The 22932-nt window shown below is 33.1% G+C and overlaps 1 protein-coding gene across 1 annotated transcript in view; it reads left to right on the forward strand.

Annotated features, from left to right (window-relative positions):
- The first annotated feature begins 3490 nt into the window (after positions 1–3490).
- The window catches only part of LOC126747368 (protein suppressor of white apricot), a 38166-nt gene continuing 18724 nt past the window's right edge, over positions 3491–22932 (forward strand). Inside the window, exons 1-6 of the mRNA XM_050455949.1 lie at positions 3491–3754; positions 3833–4008; positions 9347–9525; positions 9579–9792; positions 9850–9938; positions 20980–21238. Coding sequence (XP_050311906.1) covers positions 3570–3754; positions 3833–4008; positions 9347–9525; positions 9579–9792; positions 9850–9938; positions 20980–21238 — 1102 coding nt within the window. The 5' untranslated portion in view covers positions 3491–3569. The remainder of the gene's footprint in view (positions 3755–3832; positions 4009–9346; positions 9526–9578; positions 9793–9849; positions 9939–20979; positions 21239–22932) is intronic.

Here is a 22932-nt window from a genome sequence, read left to right on the forward strand (position 1 = left end):
GCACAGAACACAAATATAGTGAATAGTAACATTTTTTGGTCAAAAGTATTTTCAATTTACGTTTAAAAGGGTCAATACATGTTGCCTCCCTGATTCCACCGGGTAAACAATTTATAATTTTGATTCCCTCGTAGAAAATAGATTTTTTAGTTAATGTGGAGGAGGGGATTGGAAGATTTAGACCGTTCACTTGACGCGTTAAGTATCTTGGATTTGGGGTTATAAATTGAAAGCGATTTGCAAAAAGTAAGCAGGCCACTTCCTGAATGTAGAGGAAGAAGACAGTGTGTATGCCCAGCCTAACAAATAATGGGCGACAGGAATCTCTTGGTTTAGTCCCACAGATGTAACGTACAGCACGATTCTGTAAAACAAGCAGCATTTGTAGAAGGTAGGCAGCTGCATTACCCCAGAAGCAAATGGCATACCTAAGGTGGGATTCAATTAATGAAAAATATACAGATCTTCCAAACCCCATGCCAAGCTCCAGGGTAGCCGCTCTGACTGCAAAACAACCTGCAGACACCTTTTTGCAAGTACCGAGGATATGCTCTTCAAATCTGAGTTCTCTGTCAATGAATATACCCAAAAATTTTGTATTATTAAACTGCTGAATTACTGAATTAGAAAAAGGCACGTCGTCTAGAGCACACTTAAAACACAATAAATTGGTTTTTTGAGGATTTAGTGACAGCAAGTTTGATTCAAACCAGAGATTTACTGCCTGAAGATCAGTTGCTAATGTAGTTCGCAGAGTATCTGTGTCTGGGCTGTGCCAAAGAAGTGTGGTATCATCGGCAAATAGAGTAAAGTTCCCCCGTACATTAAGATTGGTAAGATCATTTATGTATAGGAGAAAAAGTATAGGCCCCAAAACTGAACCCTGAGGAACTCCCAAGGTGATAGGATGGTAATCAGAGTACTTAGATCCTACAAGCACTCGTTGTTGCCCATCTTGCAGATAGGAAGCAAACCAAGAAGATGAAACACCCCGAAAACCATAATGATGAAGCTTCCGCAGCCGAATCCTGTGGCAGACACAATCGAAAGCCTTCGACAAATCACAAAAAACTGCCGCCGATACTCCACCATCATTTATCTGGGAGTAAAGCTCATGAAAAAAATTAAAGCTACTTTTACCTGGAAGACTTAGACATTTTGTTAATGTATGGCTATGGAGACTCATGATTCTCTTGATTTCTTGTTATAGGCTGCCTTTTATAAAAATGCCACCAAATAACTCTTAATGTCAAAATATCTATTTTTTGGCCTTTTAAATTAGTGGCTCAGATCTTCAGGAGAGTATAGAAGTCATGTCTACCTTGGATTTAAAAGATCTTTTTGCCAGAATTTAAAGGCAACAAAAAATTCTTATGATCTTGCTTCAACAATAAATTATATGAATTTACTTGTTGCCTGTTTCGTCTAGCACCAATACTATATGTTTTTAGAAAAAGCTTATAAGTTTTCTTGAATTAAAAGCAATATATTTAGGTTTAAAATGTTTGCCTAATAATTTAAATTGAAGCATGAGAAATATATGTTCATATTTATGACTCGAATGTAACCACAATCATAAGACCAACTAATTTAATACTTTTGATGTAGTAAAGTGCAACCTGCATAACAGTTTTTGTATACATTAATAGATGTATGTTTGTTCTAAAGTTTACTGTTCTGTCAGTAATGCAGCCTTGGACTATTGTACTCACATTATGTGAATTTTACATGGTTTCTGTAGAAAAACCAACAAGATCTAAATATGGTAGAATATTTAGTTCAACAAACTATGATAGGTTTCATCAGTAATGTAATAATGCTTCTTGAGAAGATATTTTGATGTCCACAGATCCTCCAGGGTACTTTCACACCAACTCATTAGTTTTTTTACCATGCATGTAATTTTTCTCTTAAAAAAGTTAAAATAAAAAACAATGGTTTACAAAAATATTAAAATCATTCTCTAAAAGCTTTAGAATTCTTTATTACATCAGAGAATTCACAGATTTACTGAAGGAGTGTAGTACTTTCATTCCTATTTTAATAATTATTGTTCTACCTATAGAAGACTCATAAAACTTGCAAAGTATTTCTATAAAAGAAACCATCTAACAAGCAAAAGAAGTGTTGGCTAATAATAAAACATAGAAAACTTTATTCTAAAAACAAGTTTCTTCAAGCATTAATGAAAGTGATTTATCTGCAAACATATTAAATGAATTCTATTGTTCCATAGCTAAAAATCTAACTTCAATAAATTTTATAAAACCTTATTAAACTAAGAAAAAAATGCATTTTGCTAATGCCATTCTAGACGTTGCTGACTGGGTGACGCATCATTTTTTTATTAAATATATGCGCTTTTTCATGTATTCTAAATATTTAATTTGCTAATAAGATACATATACAATCTTTAGGAATGTAAGAGGATTTTATACCTGATTTTTATTTCTCTTAGAATGTGTTGTTTGTTTTTGATATATTCATTGAATATCTGGTAAAAAAATGTCTTCCATGTTCGTTTCTTTCAATAAATTTTTCTGTGAGTCTATTATGTGGTTTTTCTGATTACCTTTGTCATAATACACGTCCCATAGATGAATAATTAATAAATAATTGTATAGAAGGAAACAAATTCTCAGGTTTACTTTAAATTAATATCTACATAGTAATAATAATCTAAAGAACGAAGCATGAAAGCAATATAAGTGTGAAGTACGATCGTAAACATATGCTGCGAGCTTCGTTCAAAGACCCTACTCGCTCCCAACTCCCCAAAAGTCTCTGGACGTTGAATCACCCTTTTCTTTATTTTCCCGCTACAATTTTAAACTGTAAGGTTATGATCAGAAGTCGCTAAAGTACTTTTGGCCGTAAGGCCTTTGCTACGTAGCAACAGACCAGGGACGGACTTAACTTCTTTAAGCGTATGCTGCAGGGAGTATCTCAAGGCGATACTACATAATAAAAGTAAACTCTTCGAACGAAGCTTTCCGCATATATTACGATCGAACTGTACACAGGTAAGTTCGTTAGATGTGGACACAAACCTGAAGCATCGAATTCGATCTTCTTCATACATCTCTACCTTCTGTCAAGTGTGTGTCAAACAAAATGTCAGTTGTCAGTCAAAATGTCGCATGGACGCTGAACCAAAAAAAAAATGGAAAATATTCACCCGTTTCTTTATTTTCCCGCTACAATTTTAAACTGTTAGGTTATGATCAGAAGTCGCTCAAGTACACTTGGCCGTAAGGCCTTTGCTACGTAGCGACAGACCAGGGACGGACTTAACTTCTTTAAGCGTATGCTGCAGGGAGTATCTCAAGGCGATACTACATAATAAAAGTAAACTCTTCGAACGAAGCTTTTCGCATATATTACGATCGAACTGCACACAGGTAAGTTCATTGGATGTGGACACAAACCTGAAGCATCAAACTCGATCTTCTTCATACATCTCTACCGTCTGTCAAGTATGTGTCAAACAAAATGTCAGTTGTCAGTCAAAATGTCGCATGGACGCTGAACCAAAATAAAAAGAAATTGGAAAATATTCCACAGGAAAAATGTCTCAATGGGGATCGTCGGATTCCGGTATTTTAAGGAAAAACAGAGTGGAAGAGAACCTGGATCAGTTGCTGGTGTTTGGATACTCGTGCAAAATATTCAGGGACAATGAAAAAGCTTTGTATATTGATCAAGGCAAACATCTCATTCCTTGGATGGGACAGGATTCTTTGAAAATAGACAGGTTTTTAGTGAAATAAATATTCTTTAATAACTACTAATGACCAAATAAAATAATTTTAATTGCTCTGGTTTGTTTTAGATATGATTGTAGAGGAGCCCTCTCAGACCTGAAGCAGTATGAAGCGAGTAGGGAAGGGTATGATACCTTGCGCTGGATGGGGCTCAATGAATCAGAAAAGAAACTGGAGGAGCTGTGTGATGCTGAGAGATATTATTCACTTGAAATTAATGAGGAGGAAGAAGAAATGTACAAAGGTATTAAGACACCTCTCAAAATCAGCTTTTTAAATTCAATAAATTTCATTTTATTATTTTCCCTACTTAACTTTTTAGTTATTGGGTGTACATGAGAATATAACTAAATAACAAATTTAAATTTTTTTTTAAATGAAACATGCTATAATTAATGACAAGGTATGATACCCAATTTTTATTATTTTTTAATACTTTCTCCCTTTTCTTTTTGTGCTTATATTCTGTAAAGACTAGATCTTAGTCTTTGCATCATATATTAATAATATATCACAATATGTTGAAATTACAAAATTTTATTCTACGCAATATACAGTACCGAGCAAAAGTAAAGAAACTTTTTTTTTTTATTTTTAAATTTATTTTATTAAAGTTAACTAAAATTTTTTTATCCTATAATACTACACCAAACTAGATAATAAAAATAAAACATAAACAATAGAATTCTACTTATTATAAAGCCATATGTAAATTAATTAAAAAAAACAGGGAGCAAAAATAGAGAAACACATATTTAAAGAAAATATATAATAACAACAAATTAATATTTAGTTGCATACCCCTTATTTTTAATAACTGCAAGGCATCTCCTTTTCACAGATCCAATCAGATTCCCTAAGGTCTCCTTGGGTACAGAATGCCATGCAGCTTCAACTGCTTCAAACAACTCTTCTCCATTTTTAAATTTTTCGGGATGTTCCTTACAAATTTTTTTGTCTACTAAATCCCATAGGTTCTCTATGAGGTCAGGACTCTGAGCTGGCCACTTAACAACACTTATTTTTTGTCTAAATTTTTTTATAATTTTTGCTTTATGCTTCGGATCATTGTTGTGTTGAAACCTCCATTGCAATGGCATGTTTTCCTCTGCATATGGCAACATATTATCAGTTAACATTTCTAAATATTTAAACCGATCCATAATCCCATCAATTTTGACAATGGGGCCCATTTCCATACCAGAGAAACAACCCCACACTTGTACATTTCCCCCTCCATGCTTAATAGTGCCCAAAGTATACTTTGGATCAACTCTTTTATTTTTAGGACGCCTGACCCATAAAATACCATCAGAAGAAAATAAATTAAACTTACTTTCATCAGAAAATAATACTGTATTCCATCTTGCTTCTGACCAGTTTAAATGGTCATGTGCAAATTGAAGTCGGGCGGTTCCATTCTTCTTCGAAATGAAGGGTTTCTTGGATGGTTTTCTTGCCGGCAAGCCACCGTCCCTTAAACGTCTTTGAACTGTATGGACACTAATATTTACATCATCTAGTTGAGATTTTATATCCACTGCTGTGTTAATTGGATTTTTAAGAGCTAAGGATTTAATCTTCTCGTCAACTCTAGGCGTCGTTTTTCTAGGCCTACCAGTTTTAGGTGGACTTATTAATGAGTTCCTAATGCGGTGTAACTTTATGGTTTTAGAAACGACTGAGCGGTTTAATCTTAACTGCTTAGCAATGATTGTTTGCTTAACACGCGATTGATATTTTGATATTATCAACTGTTTTATACATAATGCCAAAGTTATACCTCGAGGCATATTTACAGGTTATTCTTTATTAATTAACAAAATATTATTGTGTATTGCTTTTAATAAGCAAACATAAACTAACAACTTTAAAAATGTTTCTCTACTTTTGCTCCTCATAAAATAAAGATAAGCAAATAGATTGTTTTTGTTGCAAGAATTTATAAATACCAAATATGTTTTTGCATTCCTTTGAACCTAAAGAAATAATGTGAGTATTTGTTTATTGGCAATAGTCGATTACTCTGGCTTTATATTTATTAAATAATCCACTTTTTTTTTTTAAACTTAAACCACAAGTTTCTCCATTTTTGCTTGGTACTGTATGTATAGCTAGATACTAAGATACCAAGAATATTTAAGAACTCAGACAAGGATATGTTTGAAAAACCAGCCAACAAGTCCAGATTTGGGCTCTGCTAAGACCTATACCAGGATGCATTTTAAAAATAAGTGAAGAATTATTATAAAATAGGTGTTTTGCTAGGTAAATGGATAAACTGCACTAGAAAAACACAATTTTTAATTGATACCGAGGATATTATAGAACTGAGAAAGGGATATATCCAAAAAATCTGCCAAAAAGTTGAGATTTTGGATCTTCTAATACTTTATCCTTGTCGCAGATTAAGAATAAGCGAAGAATTATTATAAAATAAGTGTTTTCATATGTAAATGGATAAACTGCAATAGAAAAAAAATACTGAATTTTAATTCTGTTAAGTATGGAAGTAAGCATTATATATATTTATTTGTATTTATTTTTTTTTTATATATATTTGCCTTAATGTTTTTGAATTGTATCACACACAGCACTATAATGGTGCACCATTTTGACATTGCTTTGTGATATCTAATTATTAAGACAATATATAAGACATAAGACATTATTATTACATTGTGAAAGTCTCGATTTCATTTTAATTTATTGTGCTACTATATAAACAATCAATCAAACAGGATATATGATACTGTTTGGGTATGAAAAAAGAACATAAACTATTCCAGTCAAACCTTATCTTTTTATATAATAGAATATTGCACCAAAAAGAAAATTTCAATACAATCATTAGGGATTCAAAAATACTGTGTGCACCTATAAATAGAAAACTTATTTTTTACAATTCTTTTTGAACCCTTGCATAAACTTTTGTATTTTTCACTTTATACTTACAGAATTGTATCTTTTGGTTACAGATTAGATTAAATAAATGCTTTATTAATAATAAATTCAAGATACAGATTCATTTACCAACCAAATATCAGATAGAACCAAAATTCTAATTTTATACTCTTTAATATAGTTTTGCACCTAGGCAACTACATGCCTGTATTGATTGCATGATTGAACATTAGTGAAACAAAAGACAACAAAAATATGGCATGACAGGGATCCTCAAAGGTTGAAGTGTGCAATTGTGTGCGATATGCAGTGTCTGGAGGAATGGTGTAATTCCAATACTCTTGTGCTCAATATTTCCAAAACTAATATTCTGAACTTTAAGAGTGACTTAGGTGACATATTTTTAAACAATAAAACATTTTTATACTATATGGTACTGTAAACTCTCTTCTGGTTGCTATGTTTTTGGAATTATATCATTCAACCTGGGATTGGCAGTGGCCTGTATGGCATATTTCTCTCTAATCGAATCACATCTTCGTTATGGTATTCCATTCTGGGGGTCTTGTTCAGAATACTTGTTTCACTCAGTAGTCTTATTACAAAAACGGGCACTGCGTGCGTTTATGTGTTGTGCTAAAACTCGACAGTCATGTAGCCCACTGTTCCTTAATCACTCTGTCCTAACATGGTATTGCATTTTAATTCTGGAGACTGTGTCCCTTGTTCACAAAAAGTTCAGAGAGGAACTGTATTTTACTCAGCCATATAATACAAGACAGATTTTTTTGCTATCTCTATCTATGCCGAGGTCTGAGCAAGTGAAAAAGTCGATAATTTACAATGGAAAAAAACTATTTAAACATCTTCCCCTCTCATTAAGAAAACAACACTGTACAAGGAAATTTCGAAAAACACTAAAGAAACTATTATTAACAAAATCATATTATTCCTTGCAGGAATATTTTAACGACTCTCTGAATTAATTAATAGGTTTGACTGCATGTATAAGGCTTTTTTTTTTGTGGTTCTGTTCAAATGTTTTTTATGTTATTTGATTAAATCTTCATATGTCCTACATTGCTTTAACTTAAGTTTACCCTTTATTATTCAATTTATTCAAACTTAATACATTTGTTTTTTATACAATTTACTTTAAACTGCACAATGGATTATAAATCTGTGTGTGCAGTAGTTAATACTTACATTTTTAAGAAATACTTAAGTAAATGAACAATAAACAATAATAATAATAATAATAATAATGAGGTTATATAATGTTAATTTATGGAGGTTATATATGATTAATTTATATTTTAGCTTAGTCTCCTAAGCTAATTTAGTGGAAAAAGAAATCTAGTGAGAAGGAATTAACAAGTTAATCTAGCCAAAATTATTAATAGCTACCTCACTATCAATAAGCCATTTTTTAAATCTATGTTTAATTTGACGATAGTTTCCTGTTCTTAGTGAAAGAGGCAGGAAATTGTACAGTTTGGGACCAAGAAAATAGATATGTCTCTGTATGGCTTAACTATTTACTAAAGGTATATTAACATTTTGCCGAGATGAATTTCTAGTATTTAATTGATGAGATATTTCCTGTTTATAACATACATCTAAGTGCTGCCACTATGTAGAGTTGTTCTAATGTCAATAATTTGCATTCATGAAATAGCAATTCAGATGGGTATCCTCTGCTTTTAAAATACATTATTTTAATTATATACTTTTGTGCTACATTTAAAGCTGACATAAAAGTTTTTCGAGCATTTCCCCAGACAATAATACCATAGTTTAGAATTTATTCAATTAAAGATAAATATATAGTTTTAAGAATTTTAATTGGTAGGATGTTACATAGCTCATAAAACTTATAAATCAACTTCCTTATTTTAGCAGTTACAAATTCTATGTGTGATTTCCAAGTTAAATTTTCATCCATGAATACACCTAGATACTTAATATTACATTTTCTTTTAACGGTAGATTGACATTTACAGTGCAAAGATTGTATATCGCAAAGATAATCATGTACCTTGAGCTCTTGAACTTTAGGAAGGGTTGCCTGAGTCAATGCAAACATCATAAAATGGGTCTTATCAATATTAAGTGATAACAAACTAAAATCCAACCATCTCTTTATGTATGTTATTGCTAATTCTGCTTTTCTAATAGCTGATTGCCATTTACTATAATGACACTGTCATCCGCAAAACAGAGAACCCTTCCCTCATTCAACACAGAAAAAATCCCATTCATATAGATGTTAAACAAGACTGGCCCCAGCACTGTACCCTGTGGCACACCAACTCCCACTTTTACAGGATCACTTTTCTCCTCTGTTAATTTTACTTTCTGAGTTAATTCATTATTCTTATGCATTCTTCATTATTTTATATGCAACTTAAAAGTAAAAGAATAATGAATGTGCGTTGTGTATTGACTAACTTAGAAATTAAGAATTAAGAGATAAGGCTTTGTACACAACATTATTTTGTTAGTTACAAATAAAGCTACTTTTTGACTTTGAGTTATTGGGAATGGATTATTTTGATTTTTTCTTTTTTACGCCTATAGATACGTGTTGTTAGAATATACAATTTTTGCATATTAAACACACTCTCATCATACAAGATATCAGTGCTATATAATTTACTTTTTTTAAAAATTTTCAGAAGAGGCAGCTAAGAGAAACAAAACCAATGCCATTAGTTTTGACTACAATACTCCTCAGCCCCACGGTCCAGAGCCTCAAGAACCACTAGAAGGAATACCCACTGTTCCCGAAAAAGAAGAAGAAGATGAGCCCTATGTACCTTTGCCTGTCCTAGATGTACCTGTGGACATAAATATGGTAAGTAAGATTTTATTTATGGCATTTCGTTTTAGTAACTGTTTTTTAAATAGCCAAAAACAGTAAAGGAATATGCAAGAATAGAGAAAACTGCTTTGTTTGTTTGTCGACAAGGCCTCCAAATGGAAATCCTGATTAAGGCAAAACAAGCTGACAATCCCCAGTTTAGTTTCTTGATTGTTCAAGATCCACTTTACAAATTTTACAGGCATCTGCTGCAGGCGTTTAAAAATGGAAGATATCAGCCCCAGTGTAGTAAAAAAATAGGTAAGAAGGCAACAACGAAGACATAGAGCGCATCTATCAGTAAAATAAAATTTTTAGAGGAACCAAAGCCTGTTACCTTACAAGAAGATGAAACCGATGCCCATTATCTCCACCCGAGCCTTCAGTCTTCCACAGCAGGCAAACCGGTAGGTGCCAAAGAATTCATCAGATCATTTAATCTAAATAAAGAACTTTTTCAACTTGTAGTCTTGTGGATATTCCAGGTTACTTAAAAAAAAAAACTTGCAGACTTTCAGTTTAAAAATTTAATGTTTTGAAGAGTTTTAAGGAAGTGGTGTGCGTGCAAGATGACTTCGGGACAAAGCAATGTGCAGATACATTATTTTGCTTTGTATTTTGTATTTGAGGGAAATGTGAAAGGCTTTTAATCGAGATAAATAAATAATTGAAGATTGATAAAAAATTGCTTTTTTAAAGGCTCGAAATTATTAGTTTGATACAAGAGAAGGTCTCTTGAAAATGATTTTTAGGGTTATGTAATAGTTTTTTATGCAGGTTGGGTGAGAAATCTTTTGGAAGGTTACCAAGCAAAAAGTCATTAAGGGCAGGTATAAGTATAATATATTTTTGTAATCACCTCCATCCATGGGAAAAAATTTGTTATATTATTAGTTAATGTTGTTTTATAAAGGTTTTGATAAAAGAAATATAAAATGTTTTTAAGTTATGTATAATTAACCTTTTTAAATTTTAAAGTTAAAAGCCCATTTTAAACTAACTATGAACATTTTATATTTCTTCTTAAGCCGTTTATTGAATATTTTATAAAATAAAATTGATATTTTATGTTACAGGTTTCTTTTATCAAGTGATATAGCAACCCAGTTGACGGAAGGAAATAAAAGGATTTGTTTTTATGTTTCAGTAAAATTTAAAATATTTATTGTGTATCTTTAATATCAAGTTGCTGTCAAAGATTCTGTATATTATTGAATGCTTAATTTAAAAAAAGTTTTCATACACTTTGGTAGCTGCTCAAAACATCAACTGGGATACTTTTTAATTTAAAATTGGTTTTTGGAGCATTGGCACTCCCTAAGGTTTTTGTTTAATTCCACTAAGATGTTTTATTGAATTTGATAAAGAACTAAACTTCCAGTATATTTTGTGTATTAATTAATATATAACATTAATGTATTTATGATCACATATCTTATTTCTGGGGACAAATTTATGATTTTTATAAATCGTTTTCTAAAAAATTCAATTTTTTGTAGTTTTTTACAACAATCTCCAAATATATGCTAAATTATAATTTAATGAAGAATTTTGAAAATATTTAACAAAACTTCTTATGTTGGCCAATAGAGTTACTGTAATAAAGTAATTTGCAACTGAAAAGTATTTAGGTCCACTACTTGATCTTTGGATTTGGAAGGGATATATTTCTGTGTATTTTAATTCAGAAATGGTTCACCAGGAAAAATTGTCACAAATATCATATCTTAGTGAAGCATAATTCAATCTCTACGCTATTTCTCACCATTTTGTATTGTCCATTCCTGGATGTAAGCCTCCTTCGGGTTTGAAGAAGAGGGAAGTGGGGTACCTGCTTATCTCCATTTTTGGCGGAGGTCTTTATGGATCACATGGAATCAAATTTTATAATGACTGATAACAATAAAGAAATTTTCAATTGGTACAGATATGTTGACGATTGTCTCTGTTTCTTGAATTGTGACACAGTAGGAGCTCAGTTACTCTTAAACAAGCTAAACCAAATACATCCTAAGATTTCTTTCACACTAGAAATTGAAACAAATAATAATTTAAATTTTGTAGACTTAACAATACATAAACAATCAAATAGTTTAGAATTTTCAATACACCGGAAACCCACTCAAACAGACCACATAATTTCAAATGTTTCCAATCACCCTCACCAACACAAAATGGCTGCCTTTAATTGTTACATTCACCGTCTTTTAAGCATTCCTCTCCTTCCATCTCCTTCTAATTTTCAAAACGAAATAAATGTTCTTAAACAAATTGCTTATAATAACTATGACCCCAAACTAATTAATATTTTAATCAGAGAAATAAAATTAACAAAAATTAAAAAACAGATCTTTCCTGATGTTAAAAAAGATAGTAAATTCATATCTCTACCATTCATTAATTCTCATCTAAATACGAAAATCAACAATAGCTTCATTAAACACCAATCAGAATTACAAATTTCTTATAAAACTAAACACAACTTGGGTTCGATTTTGATTGATTGCAGTGTGATTCTTGTGATTGCTCATATGTGGGACGAACTTGTAGACCCTTAAAAACACGCATAGCCGAGCACTTAAGTAGACCCTCATCAGCATTTGGTGAACATATAAAATCTAACAACCATAATTTCAGTCCAAAGTCTAATTCTAAAATTCTCCAACAGGTAACCTCTAAGAACTATAACCGACTAGATTTTCTTGAAGACATTTATATCACCAACGAGCTCATAAAAAATCCCTCTTGTTTAAATATACAAGTGAACCTTAACAGACCTTACGTTCCATTACATAGAAGACTCCACAATTAAATTTTTTTATAAGCATTGGCAATTTTCTAATTTAAAAGTTCGCTTTACATCCTTAAAGGATAACAACTTCCTTAACCGAACAAAAATTCACTGTTGTAGTCTAATTTGTGCCACCAATTTATAACCAACTCGCACTACCGCATATCATTTACGATAATGACATCTAGACCGATCTGTCGCTACTACCACTCTCATAGGTTCGCATAATATAAATATTAATTTTAAAGTAAAGTTAACTGTAGGCTAACCTAATTTGACACACATTTTACCCGCCATCTAAGAAACCACAATAAATGTAAACAAAACACAAAGGAGACCAACGTTCTCCCCTTTTTAAATACTGTTCGTCCTGTTTAGTGTTCTGTATAGTCTTAAGTGTGTCTAAATGTTACGTGTAATTTTAATAATATCGAATGTGTTCCCACTATGGTAAACTTCTGGGCTTAACTGACAAGTGAGTACATTCCATTCGTTCACCTTTGACTATAGTGTCTTTATGCATTTAACACCCAACTCATTTCAGTTAGCACTGATGATGGCTTATATGCCGAAAGCGCTCTGCTAAGCTTTTAAAATAAAAATTGCTCTGAATACATCTGGTTTGATTGATTTGTATCCTTTAGGTTTGTCCACGCTGTTCTGTCTTGTGCCACGTGAAACTACCTGTTTCGTGCTTATTGCTTGATATCTTCAAACAATCTTCTGTCTGTCATTTTTGTCTGTCTTGGTCATCAGTGTGTCAATTTAGAAGTATATTTTGATTGATACTGTCTAGCGACATGTCCTACCCATTGCCGCTTCAATTCATCAATACGTGTTACTATATCCAAGATTTTGGTTCGTTGCCGGATTTCTTTGTTCCTTAACCAATCGTCTCAATCTTAGCTGGTTAGCAGCTTTATAGTCAGTGCTATTGTTTCCCGAAAGTTAGAGTAGGGGAAGGGTGTACAAAATGACATAGGGTTTTAAAAAATCAAAATTGTCTATGAACAAAAAATATTTTAATTCTACAAAAGTAACAAAAAAATAGAGGCATCTCTACTCTATTTTCCAAAATAAAAATCACTAAAAAAACTTAAAAAGAAATTCTCATTTTAAAGTATTTAATTTAAAAAGGTAAAAGTTCGTTTTACCCTCCTAAGTGGGTAAAATGACATACCTATTAAATATTGCCAAAAATTTCTGTAGAAAATTATCGCAACATAGTTCACAAATAAACATCTTAGTTTTTTTGTCGACTCCAGCACACTCAGCGTGTGCCCATTTCGAGCAAGAACAACATTGCAGCCAAATTTCCTTTGCCTTTGACCTTTTAAATTCTTCCACACAGTAAATGCAAGTACAATCTTCGTCGTCTTCTATTAAGAATGGGTTGTTTTCCGATTCAAGTCAGTGTCAACAAATACCTTTTTAGTTGCAGCTCTTTTTTTATTTTCGACTGTGGGTGTAGTTCTTAATTTTGCTTCCTCCAAATTTGGAGTAGAATTTAGCACGGTAGTTCCCTGACGCTTTCTCGGCTTCCTCTTTCCCTGGCCTGAGATAAATGGTCCTACTGGAATGGGACTCAGATCGGAGACAGTAACGGCAAGTAAACTTTTATTTTGTTGATCTGATGTACTGGGGATTACTTTTTGAAGATTGGTTACGTCCTTTAAATTGCCCATCCCGCTTGAAGTTTGTATAGATAGTGCTGCGGAAGGTTCTTCAGCTAGAGTGTTTTTTATATAAGTCCAAAAAATACAATTTTGAGAAAACTGGATATAACGTCCTACAAGAAGTTACAATAAATTTAAAGTTGTTTCAATACTAATTTAAGAATTTAAGAATTTAGTGTTAAAAATTAAAAACAACATAATAGCACACCAAAAAAAAATTTTTTTAGCTCAAAAAAATTTTGAAATTTGGAAACATATGGGGTTTCTCAAATGAATGCCAATTTTCAGAGTATTAAGGTTAAGGTAAACTAGTATAATAAATACAGCCTAAAAAATTTCATGATAAAATCATGTATTTATTACTACGTAATCTACAGAGTATCCCACCGAGTCAATTCCCCATAAAAGTTTTGTATTTCTTCGTCTTGAGGTATGTATTGCATCAAGCTCCTAACGTCATTCAGTTTGGTCACATTGATAGGAACAAGGCCATTATAAAGTGTCTCTTGGGGCAAACTAATCCTCGTTGATACCAGGCCACCATTTTTGAAAAGTTAAGACCTCATGAGTTTGTAAACGTTTAACAGGAATTTGCAATCTCTGAAATTTTGGAATCAAATTTTTTTGCACGGCGATTATGCACCATCTTTTCAGCAATCTCGACCCGTTTAGCATTTTCGATTAAGGTATGACTCTTAATTTTAACTGACAGCTCCTCGCAAGTACAGCATGTGTCGACTTGCGGTTGTTGAAACTGTAAATCAAAATTTTCATTGAATATTTTCATATAAAATTTGTATTTGACCCTATTTTTAAAATCTGGGCACTTTTCTATAAAAAGATTACACATAATTTTAACATTTAAACGAGGGTTAAGGTAAAGCACTTCACGGGTGGTATAATGCGCAATTTTTGTAGGAAATGAGGAAATAAGTTCGTGAATTTTTTGCACAATTTCTCCAGGCATTACATTTCCGGGAGTGTTTTTGCCTCTCTTATCTTTGGGAGCACTGCCAGCAGATGAAAGTTTACATATTCTTCGAATTCTATCATCGGTAATACCATAGGCACTAAGAAATGCTTTTTTACAAACATTGATTCTAGTCTTTCCGGGAACATTTACCAAACCCTAAAAAAAATTTTTGTCGGTTTACCTTTTAGTATTATCTCATAAGTCTCTCACCTTAAATATATCATCATTTAGGTACCTAAATGATGAATTTATCTGAGGTGCTTCTTCATTTCTTTTGCCACGTCGTCTTTTTATATCAAAGATATCTATGTTGTTTTGCAGTAAAATATCTTGCTCGTCCTTGTTTTGCAATGAAATTATTCCATTGTACACGATTTCAGCATCTTACATTGTAAGCAAGTTCGGTATACATTTTTTTTGCAGCTATAACAAAAACATTATTGCTGTAGAACATGAAACAAAAAAAACATTAATACATACTTGGACGGATATAAATGGGGAGTCGGTTGAACAACATAGCCCCTATAGTTTGTGTATTCCTCATTTTTCACTCTCGATTTCTTTATTTTTTCACACTGGTACTCTACTTGTTTCACACCCTTCCTTCTTTTTTTCGGATTCGTTGCAACACTTTCGTCGATATCACTATCACTAGACATTTTATTCAGTAGATTTTTTTAAAAGGTAAAGTGATTATAAGTTTATAAAAAATAATAAACGCAAGCCGGCCTGTTCACTTTTATAATACTGACCACTGCATGACGTTTTCGATAGAAGCAACTGCGTAGGTGGGAATATCGCGCGCGCATTCATTTGAGAAACACCATAACTCGTGCACTTAAGGGGTTTCTCAAATGAATAGCAGAAGTCCATATTTATTTGGAACTTTAGTTATATGGAAACAAGCGTGGTTTCTCTGTGAATCGATGCGTCTAGACCCTCAAGTTATAATAATACTAAAATGTAATTTTCGCCAAAATATGGACTTACGGGGTTTCTCAAATGACCGATTCATTTATATTACCTTCAGATTCTGGAATATTTGTTGTCTCTGCTGTTTGAAACATGTATTCTGGAAATACATCAGGATTTAGTGGGCATATTCCGGTTTTAGAAAAGCCGTTGGTTGCATTTTGAATAGTGGCAGCTTTTCCATATGCTTCAGTAAGTAAGGCACCTATTTGAAATTGCGTAACAACTCTGCCTGGGTGTGCCTTAAGCCACTTGGTTATAGCTTGATCGAAATAGGTTTTTAAGGCACCGAAGAATGAAACATCAAGGGGCTGCAGTCGGTGGGTGCAGTGAGGAGGCTAGCAGAGCAGAACAATACCATGTTCTTTGGAGAAAATCAGACCATCAAGGTACTTATGGCTGGAATGGCCATCAACAATTAAAAGCACCTTTTCGTCTGATGAGGCCTTCGTAAACTTTTGAAAATGTTTAAACAATTTTTTTGTAAAAAATACTGGTCCAGTCATCCAGCCAGACTCCTGAGCAATGCCAAGAGTCCCTGGGGGAGCATTATCAGTAAGTTCGTTTTTCCTGTTTTTTCTGGGAAATATTAAGGCTGGTGGGATAAAATTACCATTGGAACTCATGCAGCAAACAACGGTTACATGGGATCCCCTTTCGGCACTGGTTATGGCTCCTACTTGCTTACGACCTGTTGTTGCAAATATTTTTTGAGGCTTTTGCAGAGTAGAGATTGCTGATTCATCGACGTTATATATGTTAAGTGGGTTGATATTTTCTTTTTTAATCACCTTTTCTAGAATCTCAAAAAAACGAGCAACTTGTGGTTTGTTGAAAGCCTGGGCTCTAGCAGCAGATGTCGCCTCTGGCTTACGTATTTCTCGCAGCCAATCTTTTCCTGCTGTTTTCTTTTCACGGTTAAAGTTGTGTTGAAAGCCATTTTTAAAAGCTAACTGGTAGGCCAAGCTTAACACATCATTCCTCGTGAGTCCAAAAAATCTTGACTCTAGAAGTTTTAGATGTTCAACTAACTGCCGTTCTACTTCTGGTGGAAAAGAAGGCTTAAATCTACCGAGGCGTTCTTCCCCTGTCTTTATTGTTTTATTTGTTTTTAAAGCATGTCTTCGTAGGGTTGCTTGTGGTACCCCGTAAGTCTTAGATGCCTTTAACCAGTCCATTTCACCATTATTGACCGCTTCTATGGCTTTTAACATCGAATCTGTACTTCATGACTGCCTATTTGTCTTTCTTTCGTACAATCGGGGCATGACAATCTGCAATAACAAATAAAAAAATTATTTCTATAAGTCGGGTAAAATGACATACTATGTCATTTTACACGACTAGAGAAAACAAAAAAATATATTTTTTCTAATATTTGCCTTATTCCTCTTATAAATCTCTTAAGTCTTAAATCTTAATCTCTCTTAATCTATTTTTTTTACTAAATGTAAAAAAAAATAGTTTAAATAATCAGTTAAAATAAAAAAACTTACCTAGCGAAATGTTGTCTAGTATTATAACCAAATTAAACAAACGTCAAAAATATTTTTGCACCACAAATTTAGAAATCCGAAGTGGTTGGAACCTGTTGGGTAAATAATTTATGATCTAATTTAGCGCATGCGTATATTCTTACGACGTTAGCAAGTTACATATAACAAGTATGTCATTTTACCCCACTATGTCGTTTTGTACACCTTTCCCCTGCAAGTTAGTCTTAATCTTCATATTATCTTCGCTGTTGATTTTCCTTGGCCATCCTTATTGTATGCTCTGGATAAATATATTCCTCTACATTCTTCAGTTTCTTACTGTCTGTATATGTGTTCCGCCGTGTTTTTGAAATGTTCGGTTTTCAACCCGACATTTTTCCATGCATTTTTTATTTCATCTAAGTGTCAAATTTTGAAAGAAACATCAATACTTAAAAAAAATATTTTTCTAGTATCGTGCGTAAAGTACGCACTTTGCACACTTCCCGGGGTTTATAAAGTTTCACTTTTTACGCACTAGTGCCTAAAAAAGTCTATTTACACACTAATGCGTAAAAAGTAATTTGACGTTTAATTTATAATTTTTCAACAAATGTTTTGACGTTTTTTTTTACCGTAAAGTAATTTGATATTTTATAATATTTTTTATGTTTTCTTCGGTAGTAGAAAAAATTTTGTTCACGTGTGTAAAATTCCCTTTTTTTATTCATGGCAATTGACAAGTTTCCCATTCATCAAAAAATGCTCATTTTACCGTAGGCGAATGCATTCTAATGACAAGTTTCTCGTTCATAAAAAAGGACTTGTTACATAAATAACAATTTTTTCTCAATATCTTGAACGAATTTGGAAAAACACTAAAGTAGGTGTCTAAATAAATTGTCCGAGGAATATGTGTATAAATTTTCAAAATGGCATCTGTTCAATTTTTTTGAATTATGGACATTGTGTTGAGTAATTAATATTTTCGAAAAATTTGTTTTTTTTTTCTACTACCGCCTACCGTAAAGTGCTCTCTTTGCACACTTGTGTAAATCGTCTACGGCTCATGCGACAAGTTTCCCATTCGTCAAAAAAGGATCATTTTACACACTTGTTACATAAATATGTTCATAAACCGTCCAAAGACTGTGTGTACAAATTTTCAAATTGGCATTTGGCCAATTTTTTGAGTTATTATATGAGAATATTTTTCTTTTGTCAAATTCTTGTACGAATTTTGAAAAACGCTAAAATAGGTCCAACCAAATTGTTCCTAGCATAGGTTAGCGGTATGGTAGGACGATGCCATCGGCAAATTGGAGATGGTTCAACAAGGATCCGTTAATATTTATGTTTTAGTTTCCCATTGTGGTGATTTAATTCATTTTCCTGCCCTAAGATGAATAATTTTGGGGATATAGTATTGCCCTGAGGTACTATTCTATTTTTTTAGTTTTATCTGTTCTTTAAATACTCCAGATTTATATTTCTATATTTTTTAGTAACACAAATTTATTTGTAACTTCACCACTTAACTCTGGCTTAAGGTCTTATTCATTTCACCAAATATTAAAACTGTCTCGACTGGAAAAGACCCTTTATGGTTCTTGTGGCACATGACTCATTCTAAAGTGGTGCTTTCCAAGTTTTAATTAAGTTTGTCTCACTCCAAGCAAGAGACGCTTGTTTTATAAGTCTTTTGCTCCGAACTTAAATTATTTACCACACTATAAATTAACCAATTTTTTTAGGTATCCCAGTTGATTTTGTAGGATGTAGTTTAAATATTTGACTTCAAAGATATAATCCGACTTAACTCAAATTCTATAATTTGCATCAAATTAAGCATATAAAAACTGTAATATTTTCCTGACTTTTTGATACATAATGATGCAAAAGTTTTTTCTTCAATAAGTGCGTTGACTAAAAAAGACAGCATAGATTCGAAGACCGTCACGCTCCGACCTCATCGACTTGAAGATCCGCCGGAATTAAAAAAAAAATCGATTTAAATGCGTCTTGGTGAAACGACATTTCTATTAATGTCGAGCATTTTGTAGCCCCCCTACATATTGCTCGGTATTATACAAGGTGTCTTGTATTATTATATTCAAATTTTGAGAGCCTAAAGCTGGCTTCTTTTCAAGTTAAAAAAACGTAAAACTTCATTATATTCATTTTTATTTATTTCAAAGTTAGACGTCTATGTATGTTATTTGAAGAAGTTGTTTTATGATAAACAAGACAGTTATTCCCGGACAATATTTTTGCCCACACATTATTAGTAATGCTACATTTTTATACAAATTAATAAGCTGTAAAAACAGAAACTAAGAACTATTGACATACAAGCGAGCAAGTTTAAGTGTAGCCCCAGCTTCTTAGTGAGTGACGTTTCCTTTATCAAACTGCCCTATCGACTTTCTTCTCAAGAGTACGAAGACGTGCAGTTTCTGTTTGGCTACTATAACAGCAGTTAGTCGTCAGTCAGTATCGAATATTAACATCGATGCAAATAGACGCATTCCTCATTGCAGAACATTTAGGCCAACAAGTACTAGATACTGTTGTAAGGGATCCAACTATCAGTGTACGTTTATTCTGTAGACAAGTCGGAGTACCGCGAATGTTATGGTAATATACAAGGTTTGCTTGAGGCAGATCACTATGCTCGTCTTGTTTCTTCTACCTGGATATTAGGACAGTCCCATCCTAATATTCATTTCTACAGCAAAAGTCCCCTGGACAGGTGTTACGACAAGGCCTGATATTACAAATCTGAGAAACCTGCATAGCTGGAAATCAGAAAATTCAAAAGCTGTACATCCATGTAATTTTCTGTTTTACACACTTTTGTGCTACCCTAATCTATTACTTGTTGATACCTGCAATGTTGAATTCGAACAGTTACCTTCAGTTTCTTCATGCAGGGACGAACTGTAAGGGCTTTTAGAGAGTATCCTGCTGAATATTCGTCTACGCGTGTGGTTCTACCGCATTTCTGAATTGCTGACTGAAATTGGGTACCGTCAACAATTGAAGATAGGTTGGTCGAGGTGCCTGCTTGTTGCCTGGCCACCAAGTTCACCCGATCACAATCCTCTTAATTTTTATTTATGCGCAAGTTTGAAAAACAGCGTATTCAGTAGGCTGCTAAACAAATACGAAATTGAGATAAAAGCAGGAGCAAAATATGGATAACTACGTCATCTGTTAGCTTATGGGCACAAGCCTGCATTCAACAAGGAGGTGGGAATTTTGAAAATATTATCAATTGACCTTTTGTTTTTTAAATAACATCATTCTTTATTTACTTTACCAATTTTTTTTTAGTATGGACGTGTAACTTTGAAATAAATAAAACTAGATATACATTTTTTAACTTGAAAAGACGTGTACTTAATATTTCCAAAATTTGAACATAACGATACGGGACACCTTGTATACGATAAAAAAAATCCATCAACGTTCTACAGTTCCCGGCCTTGATAATTCGAGGCCACGCCCTGCCCTCGCCCTCCAACCAATAACACGCCTCCGTTTTCTTTGTTTGACCAGGCCACGCCCCCTCCACCGGCCAATCCTGGCGTGCGATATCGCCCGTCGGCCGACTGCGCCTACTCGCAATTGGTGAGCCGCATCCAAGGGGCGGGGGGACACGCAATGAACGGTCAATCGGAGTATGCGCAACAGCAACCGTATCCCGCTATGGACCAGGCGATGTTGGTCAGTTTGGAGCAGCAGTACCATCAATACTATTATGTGCAGCAGTTTTATGAGTATTGGAGGCATAGTGTGATTAGTAGTGAGCAAGGAGGTAGGTTTGGTGCTAGACCGCGCAGGTTAGCAGACGAAACGTGCGACATCTCAATAATCGACCTATTTTTACGTTCATTTTTACATGTAGTTTAATATAGTACGAATTGATTCAAGTTTGCGCCTAAATCTACGGCTAAAAAGAATTACAACAAGTAACAAAGAAAACTTTAATATTTATCCTAAATAATGACATATTAAACATATATGTTATAACAGTATTAAAAACAAAGAACATCTACTTTCCAATTATAATAATAAGTATTAAAAACAGATTTTGGCTAGGAACACTAAACATTATTTAACAGAAAGTGAATAAACGTAACCAGATGCTTTATAAATTAAAGAAAAAATAATATTGCATTAAAAGAATACTAATATATTAATTGCTTGAGAGCCTATTAATTTTGCTTTTTATTAGGGCATTTAGAAATAAATTGATTTTAATTTTTTTTAAAGATTCTCTAATTTTTAAATAATTATTCAAAAGTATGTTCGCAAATGTGCTTAAGAAATCCCAATGACGAACCTTGTCACGAGGAAAAATTAAGTGTTCTATTGAACATAGGCTTAGTTTAACAAAAAAGGCGTTATGAGATTGTCGGTGTAGAAACCTTTTTCAAATATTTCGTCGCCTTGCACACAGGGGCGTATCTGAAATATTTGTACTTTACAGGAAAAGTATTTTAAGATGTTGGTTCAAGAGAAACTCTCGCTGTGAGAAAACGGTTTGGAATTTGCGGCTTAAATTTTGTGCTCATGTGGGCATCTATGATTAGAACAATTTGCTATAATGAAATTTTAGATAAGTTTTCCAGTTTTTCCAAAAATCAAAAAAGATTGAGATACGCCTTTACGAAAGTAAAAAACTCTAACAAAAAACTAAACTGTTTATAACAAAACTATAAAAATGGGGACTTATTCATGTGGAAGAGATCTGTAAAATGACACATGCTCCTGAGATCGAATTACAGGAGTTTCTCCACTGCAAAAGAAATTAGGTCCTGATATTTTAGACATGTTATCTTTGGTCGTTCATTGTTAAGTTCTCCGAGGGAAAAATGATCTATGTTTGTTCTCTTCAATGTGAGGCTTCTATAATGTTCATCACAGTGAGACACTTTAAAAAAAATATTATCTGGACTTTCCTTTTCAACTTTAATTTTAAAGATTTCTGTTCAGTTGATTTGGTTTCTGTCATCATCTTGGCGTATGCTTAAAACTCTTAAATCTTTCGACAAGCCTTTAAAATCTAAGAAATCGGAATAATTCATTGGAATTACATTATAGGGATTTTTAGCCCTAGCTAGTCTAAAAATCGGAATCAACTGAGATGGAACAAATATGTTTCCTGAACGCGAAATGGCAGTACTTATGGCACTATGGACTGAGTCCCCTTCACTTTGACCATGAAAGGGCTCAAAAAATCGAAGACGAATTTGCCTAATGTTCTTGCTGCTTCTTACAAAATATAGTAACATTATAGCGACTATTGAATTTTTACTTTGGCCGCTACAGCCATCGGCAAATAAATCTGCAGATTTAACCTCTTTTTCATCGTAATGCATCAAAAATTTGTAGATACATGTTGATATTTCCGATGAGCCTCTTTTGCTGTCAATTTCACTCCATGTGTAGCAAAAACATTCCTTAGATGCCAAATTGTATAATGTAAAGTTGTAAGCTGCTAGACGT

This window comes from Anthonomus grandis, chromosome 2, assembly GCF_022605725.1.
Source record: "Anthonomus grandis grandis chromosome 2, icAntGran1.3, whole genome shotgun sequence".
Lineage (NCBI taxonomy): Eukaryota > Metazoa > Arthropoda > Insecta > Coleoptera > Curculionidae > Anthonomus > Anthonomus grandis.